General features: G+C 38.1%; 2 protein-coding genes across 3 annotated transcripts in view; both read right to left on the bottom strand.

Moving 5' to 3' along the window:
- Positions 1 to 682: 682 nt before the first annotated feature.
- Positions 683 to 8,655, bottom strand: manea (mannosidase, endo-alpha). Its single transcript, XM_028437485.1, has 4 exons — positions 8,106 to 8,655; positions 1,943 to 2,052; positions 1,466 to 1,542; positions 683 to 1,386 (listed from the first exon to the last, which is right to left on the bottom strand). The coding sequence occupies exons 1-4, from the start codon at positions 8,617 to 8,619 to the stop codon at positions 753 to 755; spliced, it is 1,335 nt and encodes a 444-aa protein (XP_028293286.1). The 5' UTR covers positions 8,620 to 8,655; the 3' UTR covers positions 683 to 752.
- LOC114456023 (serine/threonine-protein phosphatase PP1-beta catalytic subunit-like) overlaps positions 8,584 to 21,755 on the bottom strand; it is a 28,837-nt gene continuing 15,665 nt past the window's right edge. Inside the window, exons 3-11 of one of the 2 annotated variants that reach the window (XR_003672777.1) lie at positions 19,762 to 19,992; positions 19,573 to 19,677; positions 19,401 to 19,472; positions 17,764 to 17,915; positions 16,540 to 16,674; positions 14,927 to 15,027; positions 13,351 to 13,378; positions 11,775 to 11,866; positions 8,584 to 8,720 (exon numbers count right to left, since the gene is read on the bottom strand). Coding sequence is in view for 1 of the 2 variants with exons in the window: in XM_028437486.1 (XP_028293287.1) it covers positions 8,715 to 8,720; positions 13,351 to 13,378; positions 14,927 to 15,027; positions 16,540 to 16,674; positions 17,764 to 17,915; positions 19,401 to 19,472; positions 19,573 to 19,677; positions 19,762 to 19,992 (830 nt within the window). In the remaining variant the exon portion in view is untranslated. The remainder of the gene's footprint in view (positions 8,721 to 11,774; positions 11,867 to 13,350; positions 13,379 to 14,926; positions 15,028 to 16,539; positions 16,675 to 17,763; positions 17,916 to 19,400; positions 19,473 to 19,572; positions 19,678 to 19,761; positions 19,993 to 21,755) is intronic. The other variant, XM_028437486.1, reaches the window with a different exon arrangement.

The following is a 21,755-nucleotide window of genomic DNA, read 5'->3' as shown; positions in this document are numbered from 1 at the left end:
ATTCAGGAATGGGATACTCAAGAGTGTCCCTCATTTGAGCCCGAACATACTCAGAGTTTGAACATAACCTGCTTTATGGAATACCCCTCTGGTCTAGTCTACTCGTCTGGATGGTATTGTTCATTTGGAATTGTTTTTTTTTCTTAACAATTTTATCTATTGTGATTAGCGCTATTTAAATAAAGTTGAATTGAATTAAACTGACCAAAGTGTGAATGTATGGAACTTTTCCTTTATTAGCTGCAACAAGCTAACTGTATTCACGTCACATGATAGATGCAGAAAGACAGTTGACATAATCAAAGATGTTTATTTTGAGAATGCATGCCAGGTAAATGTTTTCTTGAACGGATGCTTAAATGTCCCTGACACACCTCACACACCCAGAACAGTTGAAAACAATGTGCCATGTTCCCTCTGTGTAAAAAATGAGACATCAGCTTCTTACTAACAGACTTAATTTTGATTGAAGCAGACTACTTAATAAATTACAATTTTCTCTCTTACTCAGGGTGTGTCGCTTTGGTTTAGGCTTAATATAGTCACAACTCTCACACATAAAAAACAATTGGGTATGATGTTGACTGTAACAAAGCATGCTGAAAGTGTTAGGATTCGCCCCTTGGGAGTTGACTGTGTATGCAATAAAATAGTTCAATTAAATGTTACGAAAGTGCAAAACTTTGAATTCATTACAGTAGTTTAATCAACGTGTAAATTAGTTCACACGCAGTCTATCAACAGCTATTTTCTTATTCCAGCCACCGTCGCCGCTCGCCTCCAAAGATGGCGGCCCATTTGCGTGTGATCTCCAGGTAGATTGTGGGTTTATTGGGCAGATAGTCCTGATACACCGTCTGGCTCATTTTAGGAACTGCCATTTCAATTTGAGTGCCCTCGTGCCACTCATTAAAAGATGTAATAGATATAAAATCTGGCCTGGCTTCTAACGCAGCGCTCAGTGAGGTTTCATAGTACTTTCCATTAATACGGTTTCGGGTGTTTTGGAAGTTCCAGGGACGGACGCTCGTATCGATGTATCCTGGGCCAACGCTGGGTATGAACAGTAGGTCGTTATCCTCACAGAAAGCTTTGATAGAGGCCCAGTTTCGCTGCGTGGAGCCGTAGGAAAACCCGTTGGTGGCAAAGTAAGTGTAGATACCGTCAAAGCCAGCTGTGAGGATGTCTCGCTTGTGTTTTTCTTCAACCAGCAGAGCGATGAAGATGGCGTCGTACGGAGTGTCCCGGATGCTGCTGCTCTCTGTGTGTTTCAGCAGTTTGGCCCACTGCTCAGAGTTTGTCAGGTAAGAGTCATACACATAAAATAGAGGCAGCAGTTTACCGTTATTGGTCCTGTACTTGAAAAACGAGGGGTGATCTCCATATCTGAAAACGGAGGTTTGGAAACAAATATAAGAAATTTGTGAAAGGCGGACAGGTTTCAGCACGATGATTGCGTACTTACTTATCAACGATGTATTTCACATTAGAAAACATGTTGACATCATTTCGTTCTTTGTACGGCTCTATGTGGAAAGCTACCTGTGAAGACAACGGCGGTAAAAAAAAAAACAAAAAAACAACTGAATGTAGTTTTTTTAAATAAACGATTGACTCTTCCCCACCCCTTCCATTTTCCTACCCTGACTCTCTCTTCCCTGTTCCCTTCCCCCTCACCTACTGTAGGTATAACACTGGCTTCTCATTTTATATTCTCCTTTAATAAAGTTTTTCTTAACCTTCCTTAGTGAGGAAGGTTAAGAAAAAGGTTATGCAATGAAACAATTTCATTTATTAATTGTAAGGTACAAAGAAAATAAATTAAAATAAAATAAGTAAATAAACAATAGAGGTAAACAGTTAAATTTTCCATAAAAATAAATAAATTAATTAACTAAAAAAAAAAAAAAAAAAATTCTGCTCTACTGTAAGTCATACAGACCTTGATTTGGTATTTTTGTGCCACGTTCAGAAGTAAAGGCACAATACCATCTGTTGGCTCTCCGTTTTCATCTTGCGTATTTGGAGGATACCAAGACACAGCAAGAACACCTGGGAACAAACAAGCAAATACACAATCAAATATACACACAGATGTGGTAATAAAACATCACAACACAAACTAGACTAGCACTCAAACCAGGTCAACACCATTGATCTGCAACGATTGTTCCTGATGTTTTCCCAGCTGTTTTTATTGGAGCACATTTCCACTCAGTGACAGTCCTGCACAGTAAACACAGCTCAGTGCAGAGAAAAGTGTTGTGAGGCAGATGAAGAGTAAATGTATTGTGTTGTGGATAATATTACTGACATAAATGCCTCCAGTTAGAATTACTTACCAGTTTAATATTTGATGACTTTCACAAATTACATTAAATTTGACTGGCTGAGGCCCACGCTGTGTTCAAAACGTACTACTACTCATACTAAGTCTGACAGCAACATTAGTATGTAGTGCATTCACATTAGGGCTGAACAATTTTGGAAAATAATCTAATTGTGATTTTTATATGGGTCGACCTCTAGAGAATATATACTCATTGAGCTAGTGTAGTGTATAGTTCAAACACAGCCTCAGTCTTCCCTTACACAGCTGATGTTCCTTGTGTATATTATAATAATAAAGTATATAATTTAATTCATATTAAAATTCTCTAGAACCCAAAAAATTACTCAAGAATCTACTCCCAAAAAACTCCTCTAATTATTTAAGGCCGCTATCATACATCAGAGATTTTTTAAAACCACAAATGAAGTTCAGAACTGTGACACATTTTTTGGCAACAGGGCTGACATTTGACTATATCTGATAAATTCTACTGCGTAAGTACCAATACATACATTTTGATGTGTCAAAGTGTCTACTACAGCACATTTCTACTCAGTTGTAAATCTGTTCTTTTCCAATAGGCTATGGTACCGACTTAGCAAAGCTGCAGTAAATGCTGTGTCACTCTGAAAGTACATTATCACAGATGCTAAAAACAGAGAAAGTGGAGGAAGTGGCTCTCTTTGTATGAGGGGATTAGTCAATATTGTTGGAGAGCACCAGGATCCCTGGCAGTTCTCAGGCTCTATTGAACAGGATATTAGTAAACTAATACCCACACTGCTGCTCAGTCAGCGGGGAAAAGAACTGAGCTTTGGACTCACTGGCATACAAAGATACAGCTCTTCTGCAGCTATACAACAAGAAATCATTAGTTGCGGTGTTTATTATTCTCTAAACACCGCAACGTTTTTTTAGAACAAAAATATGTCTTTTTCCTGAAGTTGTGAAGTGGTTTTTATATAAAGTAACAACTGGTTTCACTGTGTATCTGGAAAACTACAGCAAAATGCTTTAAACATGTGGCAAATATTTCAGAAATGTATTATATATGAAATGCAGTGAGTTACACCACATCCAACCGTTATTCATAATGCAAGAAGAAAAAAAAAGCCATCAGACTGATACATAGGAGGATACAGAGAACACACAAATGGATTATTCTTAAAAACACCAGATTTAAAACTCCCAGACTTCATCCGCCTCAAAACTGTCCAAATGATGTATAAAGCAAGCACAGGGACACTTCAAAAATGGTTGCAGAAATTCTTTTTAGAGCCCAAAGGGAAATATAATTTAAGAGGAAAACTACATTTCAAGATGCAATATGCCAGAACACTGAAGGATACGTATAATAATATCAGGGGTTAAATTAAGGAACTGCCTAAAGGATGAAATAAAACAAAGCAGCAACATAAACCAGTTTAAAAAGCTTTTTAAATCATATATCGTTAGTAATTATAAGAAAAAACAGCAATAAATTTACCTCGGACAGCAATAATATACAGTTGTGTGCGAAAGTCAGGGCACCCCTTTAAAAACAGCATATTTTATATATTTAAAAAGTTATATTCATATTTACTGTCTCTCTGGTATATGGGAAAAAAAGACAATATTGTCAGGAAACATTAATGCATAGTTACATTTTATTTTATAAATTGAACAAAATTACAAAAATGAAAAACATAATTTTGGCATGTGCAAAAGTCGGGGGACCCTACAGCATCAGTACCTTCAGTACTTAGTAACACCCCCTCTGGCAGATATCACAGCTTGTAAACGCTTCTTATAGCCAACAACAAGTCTCTGGATTCTATTATTTGGGATTTTTCCCCATTCTTCCTTGCAAAAGGCTTCCAGTTCTGCAATATTCCTAGGACGTCTTGCATGCACAGCTCTTTTAAGATCTACCCACAGATTTTCGATAATGTTTAAGTCGGGAGACTGTGAAGGCCATTCCAAAACCTTCAGCTTGCGTTTCTTGAAGTAGTCCATGGTGGATTTGGAGGTATGTTTAGGATCATTATCCTGTTGTAGAAGCCATCCTCTTTTCAGCTTTAGCTTTTTTACAGATGCTGTGATATTTGCCTCCAGAATTTGCTGGTATTTAATTGAATCCATTCTTCCCTCCACCCGAGCAATGTCTCCTGTCCCACTGGCTGCAACACAACCCCAAAGCATGATGGATCCACCCCCATATTTAACAGTTGGCAAGGTGTTCTTTTCATGAAATGCTGCTCCTTTTTTTCTCCAAACATACCTTTGCTTATTGTGGCCAAAGAGTTCTATTTTAACTTCATCAGTCCACAGCACTTGTTTCCAAAAGTCATCAGGCTTCTGTAGATGTTCTGTTGCATATTTTTGACGTATTTTATGATGAGGTCGTAGATAAGGTTTTTTTCTACAGACTCTTCCATGAAGGTCTTGTTTGTGCAAGTATCGGCGCACAGTGGAAGGGTGCACCACCACTCCTGAGTCTGCTAAATCTTCCTGGAGGTCTTTTGAAGTCAAATGTGGGTTTTGGTTTACCTTTCTGACCAGACTACGAGCTGTTCTCTCCGAGAGTTTCCTTGGTCTTCCAGATCTCTTCTTGACCTCCACAGTTCTCCTCACCTGCCATCTCTTAATTATGCCTCGCACTGTGGAAACTGCAAGCTGAAAACGCTTTGCTATCTTCTTGTAGCCCTCCCCGGCATTGTGGGCATCAATTACTTTCATTTTTTCTGTCTTACACAGCTTCTTAGAGGAACCCATGGTTGCTGAGTGTTTGTACAAGGTTTGTGGAGTCGCCGTATTTAAGAAACCCTCAAATTGGCACCAGCTGGCACTCCCTAATGACAATTGTTGACATGCTTCAGGACCAATGAGCTGGTAGAGGTCTGAGCTTGTAAAAAGAATCTGACACTTTGAAACTCTCAGGGTGCCCCGACTTTTGCACATGCCAAAATTATGTTTTTCATTTTTGTAATTTTGTTCAATTTATAAAATAAAATGTAACTATGCATTAATGTTTCCTGACAATATTGTCTTTTTTTTCACATATACCAGAGAGACAGTAAATATGAATATAACTTTTTAAATATATAAAATATGCTGTTTTTAAAGGGGTGCCCTGACTTTCGCACACAACTGTATTTATTTGGGGGGGGGGGGCAAAGACACAGGTCATTTAGAGCACATGCAAGTTATGCTGTCCCCGCAAAGAGGGGGCATCAGTTTTTAAAGAGACAGTTTCAAAGAGTGAAGGCAGGGCTTTAGAGTACAGAACAGATTTCAAAAGGTAAGGAGGGGTTTGGTTGTTATCTCTCGTGAAACTTGATGGGGCAGTTTCATGGAATTTCTTAATTGGTGTGAGGCTTGTGGAACATCTTATGAAGTGAAAACGTTTCAACTCCTTTAGCGTTTGACCGATTTGGACAATTAAGATATCAAAACGTGTCAAAAATTAAGCACAGGGGTGCTTGTACTTTTGTGATTTCTAACTTGTATAATTTCTGTAAAATACATTGTTTTGTTAAAAAAATGTTCCCATTCATTTCGAAGGGGAATTTCAGTATTTTAAGATTTAACAACTTTGTACTTCAGCTGTTCAGCCATTCTTCAACATTTTCAACTGTCTGATGGCTAATGCTAGCTAATGCTAGGTTAATACTTGGCTAATGCTATTGTTAGCTAATGCTAATTAATGTTCGGCTAATGCTAGTTCATGCTAAAGTTAAAGCAAGGTTAAAGGGGACATATCATGGTTTTAAATCCATCCTTTTTACATATAAATCATACAGTTGTGGTCTATATAAGGCGGAACTGCAATGCTTGGGTCTGAATTCCTCATTATTATAGCTCCACAGGCCCCTTTTCTACCCCTTTTCTGATGTGCTTCTGAGAGCAACTCGTTTTGGTGCGGTCTCTTTAAATGCAAATGAGACACTCCATACCCCGCCCCCTCTTCAGGTGACACTCGGTTCAACTCCACCCTGCTCGGCCATTTTTGTAGTTTGATAGAAGCGATACGGCTATGTAGCGGCGCATAAACTTTTTATTCAGAGGTTATTTACAAAATGTCAACAAAGGAAGACTTGTCCATCCAGCCTTACATGTTCGAGCCAGAGTCTGACCCGGCGGAGCGAGATGAAAATGAAGATGATGAACCTGCAGAACCCTAACAAGTGATCTAACACAAGCACCGAGCTAACGCTAGCGCCAAGCTAACGTCACGAAATGCATTTTAATACAGTCTTTTCAAAGACAAAAACGGCAAAATGAAATGACTAATGAAAACTTTAGACTTAAATTAAATCACGTAGGCCATATCATCAAGGATCTAAAACGAGCACACAGCGCTAACATATGAAGTCTGAAGATGGTGCAACTGCTAATGCTAACAAAACAATGACAGGGACGTCTTATCATCACACTTTTTAGCGTTATTTACAGCTTGCCGAAGTGCTCTGTTCGTCGTCTCCAAAGATAGAAGGAATTGAACCCTCAATCAGACAAAGTCTTTCGGCAAATCCTTCTTTATACTGGTGGAGGTTGCAGAAGCAGTCATCCTTGAAGTGCTTCGCGCACACAAAAATGACCTTACCCACAGATGTGGGTACATTTCCATAAAAAATAAAACTCAACCAGGCACTTTGAAAAGGTTCTGATGCTGGGAGACGGTGTAATGAAGCGTGTGGGTTACTACATCCAACAACCGATCATTTTGACTTATCCTCTCGTAACTTCGGCATCCTGGAGCTTGGACTACAAAATAAAAGCGAGAAATAAAAATGGCGGATTGCTCGAAGTGTTGGACCTGGAGTTGATGTACTAATTTGGCAGTTCCGCTGCAAATACTGTGATGTAATAGTTCAAAAAACGTAATAGAGAATAGAAAAATATGAGCAAAGCAGAATATAAAGATATCTACGGAGCACCTGAAGAGACTAATTTGATTTTTTCTGTACTTCTAAGCACTCTAAATATACAACAAAATGCATTTAAGGGCTAAAAAAGTGGATTTAGCATGATATGTCCCCTTTAAGGCTTGTCAATGCCCAATCCTTTCACGGACCGGATCTTTTCAACGCATGAGAGCAATGCGTCTACATCCGGTCGACCTATTTTATGGCACTTCGTGTACTATTTAAAAAGCTGAAACCCTGCAATTTAAAAGGAATTAGAAATTGATGTTTTGAGTGAATTCCAATTTTTTTGGGGTTTTATTTTATTGTTCTGTTTGGTCTTTGATTTTCAATGATGTGTATTGTATTTTTATCTGTTTTCTTCTTCTTTTTTTTTTTAAATAAACAAAAACACCACAAAACAGTCACATATTTAAATGTGTACTATTGAAATATTTAATAAACGTCGTATGGTCGGTTTACATTAGCCCTGTCGTAAGGATTGCAAGTGAAAAAAGTAGTTTACGCGCATGCGGTCCATGAAAGTATTGGGCACTGACAATGCTAATGTTAAAGCTAGGCTAATGCAGTGCTCAATGACAGACCAGCAACTGTATCCTCACTTGCATTTTCTTCAAGAAATGCAAATATTCTAGTTTTTTGTGATATTATCTGTTTTTTGTGATGGGGTACGTGCGTGGATAAGCTTTTCCTTAAACCTACATCCTTTCAGCTGATTAGTTAAACAATTGAGTCTTGTTTGTTCTTTTTTTTCTGTAGACTGACGAAATAACTTTAAAATTTTATTTCTAATTCAATCAAAGCAACACTGATTCAACGTGTCAACACAAAAATATAAGGAATACCAAAAGTGATGTTTCTCTTACCAATGGCAGCTGTGCGCAACTGCTGCATATGAGCCTCTATGACCGAGGGATCCCTGGAGCTGTAAGCCCCTAAAGAAGGATAAAAGTTGGCCCCAATGTCATCAGGTGGGCTGTGTCGTCCTTGTGGATATCCCTGAGCGACCTTAGAGTCCCAGTGTGGCATCTGCGGATGGTCCCAGTGGATATATTTGCCATTAAACCTGGGGTTTCCATACCACGTGTAGTAGAAGGCATGTAGATAGTAGTTAGGTGGAGGGAACTTTCTCAGTACGGCTTTGAGCTCTGCGTCCTTATCAGACTGAACAGCGTCATTCATCTTGGCTATATCAGATTTGCTGCTGTCGCCTCTTTGCATCTCTGGCTCATTTTGTCTTTCTAGGAACAGCTCTGCTCCTCCTGGCCCGCTGAACGGAGAGTCCTCAGGTGTGAGAGATTTTAAGATTACCGTCACGATGAGAACAAGAAGCACTAAGGCAATAAGTGTAACGCAAGATTTACGCCGAAACCTTGCCATTCTTCAGTCAGAACTCGTGCTTTTCCATATCTCACTGATGACACAGCAGTGAGGGATCATTGTTGCCAATGAAGCCGCGTGTTAGCGTAGTTCTGTTAAACCTGAAAATGTGAAGGAAGAAAAAAATGTGAATAAGTGACACAAAGCAGAACTAAGACAGTTTCATACATGTTATTTAGCTAATGATATCTCTCTCAATAAATGGCAGGGTTTAAATCCCTGAATAGAATAAAATAGAATAGAATCCTTTTATCGTCATTGCAGAAGTACAACAAAATTGCACATGCCCCTCCCAACAACATTCAAGTACACTTCAAAGATTCAAGCCAAACAGACAATCATAATAAAAACATAAGTTGGTGCAAAAAAAAATCGTCAAAGATTAACCAATTTTTAAAAAATCTATTTTCTAATGCTTTTTAATATTGAAAAATAGTCTAATTCAAACTTTAATGACAAAAAGCTAAGTATACTAAAGCTATTAGTTAAGCATTTTGAACCCAGAGACTAAATAATGAATCACTATTTACTGCCATCCATAGCTCTAAATCCCACAGGAATTATCTATTAGTACTTTTAACCTTTCAATTAAAATAGATCAGATCTTCATAGCAGAAAGGAACTTTAAGAGTCTCTTATAGAACATAAAATGTGTTTAATGTATGACAAATAAACAAAATATGCTCACTTTTATATTTAAAAAAAAAAAAAACAAAACATATTTGAAGTACTTTTTAGCCATTGGGACAGACATTGCACTTTACAGTGATACAGCAGTGATATATGTATACGCATTGATCCCCATATGTAGTTATACACATTTAAAAAATAAAATCAAACAAAGAGCTCTCAAGCTACGGCTACTAAGCTCCAAGATATGTTGCTAAACCTTTAAAAGTAAGGAACAGGGAGTTAAATACTCATGTCTGTTATTAGCTAAAAACTGATGTGGCGTAGTAACCTTGACATCAATACCATAGATAAAAATGTGATGTGACGTCCATTCTGAGTTGTAGACAAAATAGTCTTGATTGCCACTGCACATCAATAATTATTGTATAAATAATTGTCAAATAGGAAAAATGCCACACTGGACTAGCTGTGCGGTGAGCAATGAAATAAAGTGTTTATTGATATGGAAATGTATCAATAACCCCCAAGACTATTGACACGGAAACGGCCGAGTTGTCAAGGATCCTTCCTTCCACTAACGTGGGTTCGAATCCCACTTTTGTCTTTTTTTCTTTCTTTTCATTTTAACATATTTAACACGGCAAATTCCACCTTTAACTCACTCAGTGCCATTGACGAGATATCTCGTCATTTCAAATCCAAACGCTCAGTGCCATTGATATCTCGTCATTTGCATTTTTTCACAGGGATTACTAGAAAACACCCTGGCGGAGGTCTCTCGTCAATATCTAAGCTGTGGGGTGTTGTAGTGACCAACTGTGTCCTGAAGATGGCAGAAGTGCACCTTTAGATGAGAGATTAGCCACTGATGCTACCCAGCAAAGGAGGAAGAAGCAGGAAAAGAAGTGAGATTATGGCTCTATGAAGTGATGTGTGTGAATCCAGCAGCTCACAGCTCCACACACTAACACAGAACATGTGTGGACCTGAGTGGATTATTGATAATGTTGTGATCGTGAGATAAAACCATCAACTAACCGGGCCAAACAGGTCATCCCTGCGTGTCGGGGGGAGGGGGGGTGTGGAGGTGGGTACAAAATACCCCCAGCCCGTGAGCCAGATAGAAAAATGATAGGTGACATGTAGGAAGTAGCAGCGCACCTTTGGATGTGAGATCATCCATGCTCATCGGAGCTCAGAGGGAGAAAGAAAACACAGACAGAAAATGGCGCTACGCGCAGAGCTGACGTGCCCAGTAGTGCACACTCCGACCAGAGCAAGTGTGGAATTCATATATAATGTGGCGATTGTGAGATAAAACCAGAAAAAAGGGGTAAGCAGTGACCCTCTGCATTTCTGGGAGGAGGAGGAAGTTGCGTGTGTACAGACTGAAGGGAGAGAAAGTTGTAGGAACACCAAAATACAGTAAGAAATCCATTCAACTCTGACCCAGATAGATAAATAATAATAAATAATAAATAAAACGGCTGATTACAAAAGAACGAAACAAGCCAGAAACAATTTTTTTTGTTGTTGATGAAAGTAGAGGCTTCAATCTTCTAGAATCTGGTGTCAGATTTCAGATAGTCATATAATATTCTCTGGGTCTTTAAAAATCAGTCAAAATGCTCAAAAATGGCTGGCACTGAGGGGGGTAGAAAATCTCAGAATGGCTGGCACTTAATGAGTTAACAATACATATACAAAAAAATAACCATTTAGAGTATTTCTGGGTTAGAGCTAAAATAAAAGGGTTAGCAGGGTAGCTAAAAAATAAATATGAGCTAAAATAAAAGTGACGGAACTTTAAGTCACGTGGTGCACCTAACACGTCACCTGAACTGGCCAATGAGGGGCGGTGCGTATACGTTTCCGTATGAACAGCCACGGCCATGAAACAAACACCAGTGAGGTCATCGACCTACAACACAGACAGGTTCATCCCCAGTCTTTCACGTTATACTTTATCAGAGGATGTCCAATCTTTTATTAATGTATGTTAGTACAAAACGGACTGTTTATCATTCATGGATGCCATATGTAATTTTAAAAAATATTTTAAAGAAAAACTTGAAGTAGCTTTTTCTTTAGAAGCTCGTGAACAGCTAAATGTATCATGTGTAAATAAGAAAAAATACAATTACTAACGATGCCAAACTTTTAAAAGGCAATAGTCTAATGTTAGGCATGCATTCTAAACAATCGAATACCTAAGAATCGATTGTCCAGCTTGTAAAAGGTTGAGGTTAGACAGGCTGAGAAGGCAGATGGTGACAAAAGGGCATTCTCTGTATATTAATTAAACACAGTGTAACTCATGCTTTATATTTATTCACAACGTGACGCAACCAAATGCATAATTTAAGAGCATCTGCTACCTTCTTTTATCTGTGATAGACTAGAAAACAGCAGCTAAACACAACATGACAGTGCAATAGTTTAACTCTCAGGCTGCTGACAAACACCATCTACTTTCTGTTTGCAAAGTATGACAAAGTCACGTTAGAATTAACAAAACCAACCTCGTATGGTGGTTTGTTTCGGGTGTTTCCGGCGTTTTATTCGTTTCAGAGCATGAAGGAGACCAACCTGCACTTCTGGTTCAGCAGCAGCTCTGTTGGAGAAAGTCACTGATCTATAGAAGCTCTGTTTGTGAAATCTAACCTCGTTTACACTGAGTGCAGATTATCCATATTGTTAGTAAATCTGATTTTTAGGCGGTGTCATCGTTACTCAGCGACGGCGTTTAAATGAAGCGTAAATCCAACGTCAGTGAAAGACGTCGCCCTCTTTCGTTCGGAGGCGGTACTGCAGCTAAAACTACTAAAATAACCAAGTGAATTTGACAAAATTAAACATTTTACATGTTCTGTTTGAGTGCACAAACATAACGACAACAAACGCAGCAGACTGCTGATAGGTTTATTATGGTTTTATTTTTTTTACACTGACTCAATATAATTAAATCTGTACTGTTATTAAAAACCCAAACACACTTGTTTCCACTTGTTTGTTAGTGTTAACTTAGCCTGTGTTTTTTATATATATATCCAAAATTTACCAACTTATAGACGTTAAGTCATAATTACAATGTATACACATTTAGTGACGAACATCATGCTTTAAGTTATCATACATATACTTTTCTACGTCAATTATGTGTAATGTATGATTTCTGTCAGAGGTTCTCAACTAGTGGGTTAGGACCCAAAAGTGTGCTCTTGTTTGCATTTGATTACACTGCAAAAAAACAAAACAAAACAAAACATGAAGGGGTCTTGATTTATCTGTGCAGATTCGTTTACTCACACCGCTGGTAATAATTTGCTAACTTTATTTTTGCATCCTTTTATTGTGTTATTTTATGATTGTGACAGTTTTTGTTAAGCTAGTCAATAAATTGGGTTTTGGTGCACTGCCGAAACAATACAATCACAAAAAAACACAAAAAAAGACCCCAACACCTTTTAATAACACTAAACCCAGCAATAATTAAAACCTCTTGATGGATATAATGTGCAATTTGTTAGTTTATTTTCATCATCAAGAACACATCGATATTGTCATGTATTTTGGGTGGACGTTTACAATGGAGGCCCTGTACATGTTCACGAGCATCAGCAAAACTCACTCTAACTTTAGGAAGACGAGTACTCCTCTGATGAGTGAAGACTTTACAGAAGATACGCAACAAAGCTTCACAATTACATCTGGTGTTGTGTGATTTGTTAATGTGACATATTTTTTCCTCCACCGTGTCTTTTTTTAGCTAAATACACAATTAGGAACATTGCGAGACAAAATGACAAACCCAAAAATACTAGATTGTGCAGACATTGGCTGGAAATCAAGGCTTTTGTAAATAATAATAAAAAAAAAAAACCTGAAATCAATCTAATGACTTCCCTTTGATGTAAAAGGTAGACAATTCTAATGAACCTGCTTCCCAGAGAACGTCAGCATTGATCTGCTATACTTCACTTCTCAAAGTTCACTGTGGATTGGGACAGTTTATACCTTCACTCAGGTCTGCTGTGTTTGCTCCTGCTACACATCACCAATCAAATAATAAATAAATAATAAAAAGGAAAAACCTACCTCTGATTTCCTCTCTCTGTGTGTTGACCTGTTCAGAATTAGATTGGAAAAAAAAAACAAAACAATATAAATATGCTGTGGGCATGAAGTCAGACACAATCAATCAGGACAATATCGTTTTGGGTTCCATTCATTTTATTGAATTTATAGACTTTCAAACAAACTCGTACAAATTGCAAAAACAGCTTTAGGTAACACCCCTTTGTCAACTTAGAGCAATAATTAGAAAATAAATTATGTAAATTTAAAGAAAACATTGTGACTGAAAAACAAGACGATACAACAAAGAGCAAAAACATGAAACAAATAAAGAGGCAACTGCTTTGTTTTCCACAAGAAATCAACTTAGTTATACGATACCCACTGTGTATTGAGGCCAAACCACCAACCAGGTCAACCACGTGACTGAACACCCTGTAAACCAAACTGGTACTGGGAAACCTACTCTGGCCAGTTTGCTTTGACACACGTGAACTACTATGTGCTGTAATACTATCATTAAACACCAGGTGGCAAAACATTCACCAACAGTGCCTGAACTCCCCCAGGTTTCTCTGTCTAGTTTAACAGATTGGGTGATACCAAAGAGGGAGGGCTGGCATTTAGCAACAACAGCGACCTTTATTCATGCTGTTTAAGTACAAACTGATTCAAACACTGTGAAGCACTTGTGAAGGTTGTACCTGTAACTGCCTATAACTGTGTTTTTATACCATTGAGATCATAAACATGTGAGTTGTTATACTGCTGAAGCCAATGGCTTGACAGGTCTTTTAAATATTAAAGATGCTTACTTTGTTTTAGAGGCATTTTTACTACACTCGCCTTTACTTTGATGTTCCCATTTTCAAAAACACACAAGGGATTAGTGGAAAATGTTGAGACCAGCTCAGCACAACATGTTTTTTTTTTTTTCTTCCGTGGATTTGAGGCCAAAGGGAGGAAAAACGACATGTCAGAGAACGTTTGGTTTATTTCGAGCCTGTCCACAGCCAGCAGCTCCTGATTTTAGCCTCAATGCTTCATTCAAGCCGGTTTCTTCACATTCTTTGCTAAACTTGCAGACGTGCGCTTTCTCCAACAGTTAATTATATAAATTCAGCTTGTGCACAACAACTAGTGAAGGGATTGAAACAAAACTGTGTTATAAGAGGGGCTATTTGTGTCGAGGACATCGTGAAACTCTCAGAAAAAGAGGTCAAGGCAAAAAATAAACATTCAATCTGAGGGGTTTCTAACAAACTTGGTCACATCACTCCTTAATTCTGAGCAGGCATTTCTTTACACAACAAAGAACCTAAAAAAAACTCGAGTAACATTGGAAGTAAAACCACCAAGAAGAAGAAGATTATTTGTTAATAATATCAAAAATACCAACAAACAGGCAAAACAAGAGATTGGTCACAGCAAATGTATTTACACAAAGACAATAAGAAAAGAGTTGTCAGTGGAGCTGAGGAGTGGCAGGCAGGGGGTTTCAGATAAGCCCTGTGTCCTGGTTACAGGGGTCGCCCTGATGGCAGACAGAGATGATAGGAGAGGGAGGAAGAGGAAGGAGCCCCGGCTGCACATTCACCTCTTCTTTGGAGCTTGGGTGGTGCGTGGTGGGGTGACAGGCCGGCCGGAGTTCACACCACCGTACTGGTACTTCGCCTTTTTCTCCGACGGCTTCAGGATCTTCAAAAACAGATTAAACGTACAATTCATTACAGATCAATCCGACAATTAAAATAAAAAATGAGAACATAATCTGTGTAGGCGTGTACCGTTTGTTTTTAGTTATTCCGTTTTAAAACCAAATCAAAATAACAAATAAACAGTGTGGTTATTTTTGTTTTACCTACTTAAAACCAAAACAGAAATATTAAAAACCAGATAAGCAGTGTTTTTCTGTTTAAAAAAAAATCTTGTTCCGTTATATTTATAAATATTTGGATATTTATGAGGAAATTAAAGCGAGACCTTAAAGCTGATATCTGAGGTTTCCATGAGGACGTCAACAGATCCAGTTTCTCCCCCTGCCTCTGCAATCTACCAGAAGCCACGCCTCTACTTTTCAGCGCACGCATCACGGTACATAACGAGGTCGCATTGATAAATGTCTATGGGTCAGGTAAGAGCCAAAATCATATTTACCTGTTTGCTGTTGTGACGCGCTGCCTTGTTTCCGTGCACAGTTCCGCATTCACTTTGATTGACAGTCTCAAAAACAGGAAGTCGAAGCCTATTGGCTGGGCGCAGTCAGTGATCGCTTCCATTTCTATAGGGGTCTATAGGATGAAGGAGGGACTTATATACATTAATATTTATGAATGACCACTGGCAGTAGACCATAGTAAAAGCCTAGTTTGGTATTTTTACACATTTCAAAAGAATCATACATAAACAGATTTCTCAGAAACTCTTGATATCAGCTTTAAGCACGTCACATTCTGTCAAAGTGAACAGAACCACAACTGAAGTCCACTGCACCTGGTTTCCCCTCCACGGGTCCTGAACCCGGGTCTCTGAACACAATAGGACTGTTTAGGATTTATTTCAGCAGTTTTCTGGTCCTGCTCATGTTTTCATGCGGTCTGTGGATGTTTCAGCTCGTAAAAAGCTGCTCTTGTTTAAGTTTTGTTTTATGGTGTTTTACAATCCAAATAGTATCCAAATAACCAGGTGACTGACTATCGACTGTGAGGCTGAAGTTAAGAACATTGAAAATTCTACGATTTGACACTATTGCAAAAACAATTACACGTTTTTTTTAAGGGCAGTAAAAATACTTATTTTATGCGTTATAATAGCCACTAACAGCAGCAGTCAACACACACAGACACGGATCACTAGAAACGAGGAGCACCAGTAGACTCATTACTCATTCGTTTGCATGCTTTTTGTAACATTCATTTTAAAATATGTAATAACGTTTCAATTCACCAGGTCATCAGTTATGTGACTTATGCGTCGCTCCTTTTTTGTCAGCGAGTAAAAGCCCCCCCGCCCAATCAAAATATCTCACAAACAGAACAAAATTGAATTTTAAATCAGAAAAACACTGCTTATCTGGTTTTGTTTTTAAGTCAGTAAAAGAAAATAACCACAAAGTTTATTTGTTATTTTGATTTGGTTTTAAAACAGAATAACCAAAGAACAAACGGTAAACAGATTGAACATCCATGTGTTTTCCTGTTTGTTCAGTACCTGGAAGGAACACATGAGAGACTCATCCACGCTCATCATGCCGCCTGCGTTATCGAACTCGCCGCAGTAGTTTGGAGCAGAGAAAAGTGTGACCAGTTGGCGTTTGGCAAAGAACTCGTATCCATCCTCCACAACCTGTTGGTGGACACCACATTATTCGAACTCGCCCACAGCGATCAATACCAGGAGACAGATCTTCAGCTCTTTCACAGTCCAACATTGCAATCAGGGCTGAGAGCACCCACCGCCTACACGTGAATCAATATGCACCATCCAGGATGGAGCAGAAATAACTGCAGCTCATTTCACTCTAACAACCTACTGGAAGTACTTGTTGCTTCGAACACAATAATTCAATCTTTGACAATGTGTTTGCATTTGTCAACTAGTGTTTGATGTTTGCTCCAGAAGCAAACTACTCAACTATTAAAGTCTCTTTATTGTACAAAATGGAATAAAATGCGTCGGCTGGTGCCACATTTTCCATGAAATGAGCACTGTTTTTGCACCACGATTGTGTGTTTCGCCTCTAGTGGGTGCAGTTGTGACTCTACTTGGGAGAGATGTACATATTTGGACTCAAGCAGAGCAGACCTTTCTGCTGACACCCCGTTTGGCTCGATCCGAGCACTTTTGGAAAACCAATGGTGGAGCCGCTTCCACACTGCTGTCTCCCATAGACACAGTACAAAGAGGCGGCGTGCTTCCAGCGCCTTTAACTGACACGCCCCCTGCATTTCAGAGCAGAGAGAAGTGCTTGTTTTTCCATGATTTTGAGACCTAATTTCATATACTTAGTGATTTTTTTCATCTTTCAAATTTGGCTCTGGTCAATGACTTCACACCACAGAAACACCACATTTCTGTGGTGTGACAAACTCATTACACAAATTTATTTCTGCTACTTCAACATTTTTAAAAACTTGAAAATATTTGCGTCTTTTTACATTGTCATGTCTTTGAAGGCCTTCAAAGTAACGAGCTAATTTTTAAAATGTAAGGAGTAGAAAGTACAGATATTTGTTTACAAAAGAAAGAAGTAAAAGTAAAAAGTTGCCAAAAACTAAACTAAAATACCAGAAAAAACTACTTGAGTAAAATAACGAAGTATTTGTACTTTGTTACTTGTCACTTCTGACAAGACAGCTCTAATCTTTCTTAATCTGTTAAGTGGCGTCAGATGATAGGTTTGAAACATTTCACCTAAAAGCCCTTTTTGTGCACCTGGTGAGCTCTGCAGATGAGGTCCAGGTCGTGGCGGTTGAGGAACTTGCTGACCACGTCGGCCCCGAAAGTGAAGGACACTCCGCGGTCATTTTCTCCCCAGCCCTGAACGTCTTTATCTGGATCCGACCACAGCAGGTCACACAACAGACCTGAGAAAGAAGCATTAGACAAATGCTGAATCAGCTCAACTTTCTGATGGAAACAAAGCATCCAATAACACTGGAGTTACTCATTTTAAGAATGTGATTTCACAAAATATTATCATGGCATTAAAAGAAATGCCATTCCTGTAACTGCACCCGTAGGACAACATAGCTGCTCTTAATTGTAGCATTTTAGTAAATACAATACAAAAATATCATTTAATGGTGCATAAGAAGAAAATTTAGATATTTCTGAATACTTCTAAGTCCACATTAAGATGCAAAAAATAACTCTCACAAAGCTATCGACATAATCACTTTGGGATTTTTGGTTAATCTGCAGTGAGTTGTGTCTTTGCATACAAACACCTTTTATGATTATTTCATGGAAACTGTTTAGAGGACAAATTAAAAGACCTTAAAACAAGTGTTTTAAACTCTTACTCTCCAGATCCATTGTTTTAACTTTTTTAAGTAACAATTTCAGGGGTAACAAGTAGAGCTGGGCGATATGAACAAAAACTCTTATTTCTATATTTGTTCTGAAAATGGCAACATACAATATTAATTAATTAATTAATTTTTAACTCAATAAAGTCTAAATTCAGGGTTGAAATTGCTGATGAAAAATGCCACACAGACACATTTATTAACAAACAGCTGCACAATATGTGCCACTTTTGGCTTTTTCTCCAATAAGGGACAGCATGTGTGAGTGAGTATTGTAGTGTGGATATGAAATAAAAATATACTGTTATAGGAGATATTGTAATTTTCATTATTGCAAAAATAGAAATCTCGATATATTCCTGATTTACACCTATAATATATACAGTTGTTTACAGATGGACGACGTGTAAAAGTTAGGGCACAACTTTGTTGAAATAGCAATTTTCCTTAAAGGATTTGCCAGGAAAACTTGAGCTCTAACTGGGCTGTATGTGGGGGTTATAACTTTTAGAGGGGAACTAAACTTGAAACAACAATATTCTCAGACTAATTTAAAAGGTAGGTGTATTTCAATTTGTGGGATTGTTTTGTGGAATTATCTTGATCAAACAATTAAAGTATGAATATAATGCAGTTAAAAAAAATCTACACAAGATATATCTTTGAAAAGTACAGAAATGAAGAATGTAAATCTCTGGTGCCTGTGCATTTTGTTTGTTTTTGTTCCGTTATTCTTAATAGCTCGATTGGAGTATTTTTTGGATTGTCAATTTAGTTTATTTCATTGGATTTTACAGTTGTTAGTGGTGAAAAACAGGGGTAGGACTTGACAAGCGTAGGCGTCTTCCTATCCCTTCTGAAACCTAATTAAATGTATTATACTTAAATGTACTTTTTTTAATTTCAAAGATTCCTGTTGAGATTTATTTTCATCCATTTTTTTAAAATTTGTTTGAAATATATAAACAAATCAACAGATTTTTTTTTCATATGAGGATAGATACATGTGTAGGTGAGACTGAGAATGGCATGAAACAAAACCTGTATCAGGCACATCAGTAGGCCTCATGATTCTGCGAATCTGCTCCATTGACTGCAAATCAGGTGATAGGCCTGAAATGGAAGAACAGCTCAGTTATTCCCAATCAGAAACACTTTAAGAAGGAATATTCATAAATACAGCATTGGAAAAGTTTAGGTGTAGGACAGTCACCTCCATGGCAGCAGAATATTTTCTCATCAATAATAGCAGCAATGGGGAGACAGTTGAAGCAGTCGGTGAAAGTCTTCCATAACTTTATGTTGAATCTGCGCTTGCCTGGTGGAAAACAGAAATCTACATTTTAAGCACAGACGGTGGTCAGGCCTTATGAAGGCTTGTGTGTGTTTTTTCTGCACTTACACTCGTCGTAGAAACCATAGATGCGGTTGATAGACGCACACTCGTGGTTACCTCTGAGCAGGAAAAAGTTCTCTGGGTATTTGATCTTGTAAGCCAGCAGTAGACAGATGGTTTCCAGGGACTGTTTGCCTCTGTCCACATAGTCGCCCAGGAAAAGGTAATTGGCTTCAGGAGGAAAGCCACCGTATTCAAAAAGCCTAAGGAGATCTGTGTACTGCCCATGGATATCACCTGAAATGCAAAGGAAATGAAGAAAAAAAAGACTTTAATAAAAGAAAGTAAAAAAGAAAAAAGCAACAAAATGTAGACGGCTCAATGTGAAACTGACATGCACACACGCAGCACACACAATCTAGGTCAAAGACAAAATAATAGGATCCACACAGTTCCTGTTCCACACATACTGGATAAGATTAATTTGAACGATTCTCACAGGAATAAAAGGTCAGAGCCTAATTCTCTGCATTCAGTCTAACAGTGATGAGCTGGAGCTGCTTCATCACCTCAACGAGACCTGCTTTCTTTTATATCCTCCAAACCAACTCCGGACATGCTCCAATTCAGGCTGACACTCCACACTCATCACTGCACTTAACACAGATGGACAGGCAGGCACCATAATAACACACATCTTATGTCTTAACACAATAAATGCCACACTCTTTATACAGTAAATGCAATGTTTAATCAGAAGAGAGAATCAAACACAAATTAAAGGGATCGTCCACTGTTTTTACAAATGTGGCCTAACACCTTTATTTTGCACCATATTCCTTTTATCAACTCTTAAAAATGGCACTTTTATGTTTTAAAGATTGTATTCCGCCACGTGATTGATGCCGTCACACAGCCCCATTTGCCTGTTAATGTCCCAGTGTTTTCTGCTTTTTAGATCATTTAGCAGCTTTTTCGGTCAAAATGCCAAATTGTGCTGTTTTTGGTTGCTCTAAATAATCAGAAAAAATAAAAACAGCTGTGACCCGAAAAATTACCTATGACTGCGGTCATAGATTATTTTTTGGGTGTACAATTGTTTTTCATTTTCTTTCGGTAAACAAAAGAGGTTATTAGTGTCTTTAACTTTTCCTGATTATTTAGTGCAACCAAAAAAATTGGCATTTTGACCGAAAAAGCTGCTAAATTATTTAAAAAGCGAAGAGATCACAAGAGTCATTTTCAATCATATTCTTGTGCTTTGTATGAGCACACTGTGAGTGCTCAAAGAAAGAAAGGACACAGCTGAGGATGAACAGTCTGATGGACTTTATTATTTAAGGATACGATTATGGGGACATAACTAGTGTATGAGTCCTACAGCTGGGTCAATTAAAAAACACAAATGGCACTACAAAAGCCAGGAAGATTTCCCTGCCACTCTTAATGTTTTTGGGCCTATGCTACAGATCTATATAATTATATCCTCGAATAATCTTTGTTAGCAGGCTTCAATTAACTAAACATTCCCCATCAGAGAGGAACTGTCTTACGGCAGTCAATCACAACACGCTAATTTAAGCCAAGTGTTTTCAGCCTTGGGACGTGCACGTTTACATAAAAGGGGTGGAGATTGCAGCGTCTGACCAATCAATGGAGAACCTGGCAGAGCGAGATTTTTTTTGTTTGTTTTTATAATTTTATTTAAGCTTATGATCTTAAATAAATATGATGAATTTAAATCCATGATGACAGCAAAGAGCAACAGTGTTAGTGCAGCGCACCACGAGGCAGAGCTTTTATACTTGCTCAGATCTGATCCACTTTATAACTTGGCCCCGACCAAGTTAGGTGTTTAAGTTAAAAATTATGAATAATTAAAAGCTGCTGACACTGCTAATGCGTAAAAGCGTGAGATTATATTAATCCATTGGATGATAAACGGACAGTACTCAGTTCTATTTCATAATATTTTGTGAACTGTCTCACTATTAGATGCAACCTCTGTCTGCATTTATTTCAATCTGCCAATCCTGATTGGCCGGTGAAGCGCGTTTGTC

This window comes from Gouania willdenowi, chromosome 22, assembly GCF_900634775.1.
Source record: "Gouania willdenowi chromosome 22, fGouWil2.1, whole genome shotgun sequence".
Classification (NCBI taxonomy): domain Eukaryota; kingdom Metazoa; phylum Chordata; class Actinopteri; order Blenniiformes; family Gobiesocidae; genus Gouania; species Gouania willdenowi.
Note: the sequence above shows the minus strand (reverse complement) of the source record. Positions and strands in the feature narration are given on the sequence as shown.

Coding starts and splice junctions, on each gene's coding strand:
- manea (XM_028437485.1), bottom strand. CDS start 8,619: ATGGCAAGGTTTCGGCGTAAATCTTGCGTTACACTTATTGCCTTAGTG. Junction 2,053..8,105: donor GTTGCGCACAGCTGCCATTG/GTAAGAGAAACA, acceptor GTTTGTTCCCAG/GTGTTCTTGCTGTGTCTTGG. Junction 1,543..1,942: donor CACAAAAATACCAAATCAAG/GTCTGTATGACT, acceptor TTGTCTTCACAG/GTAGCTTTCCACATAGAGCC.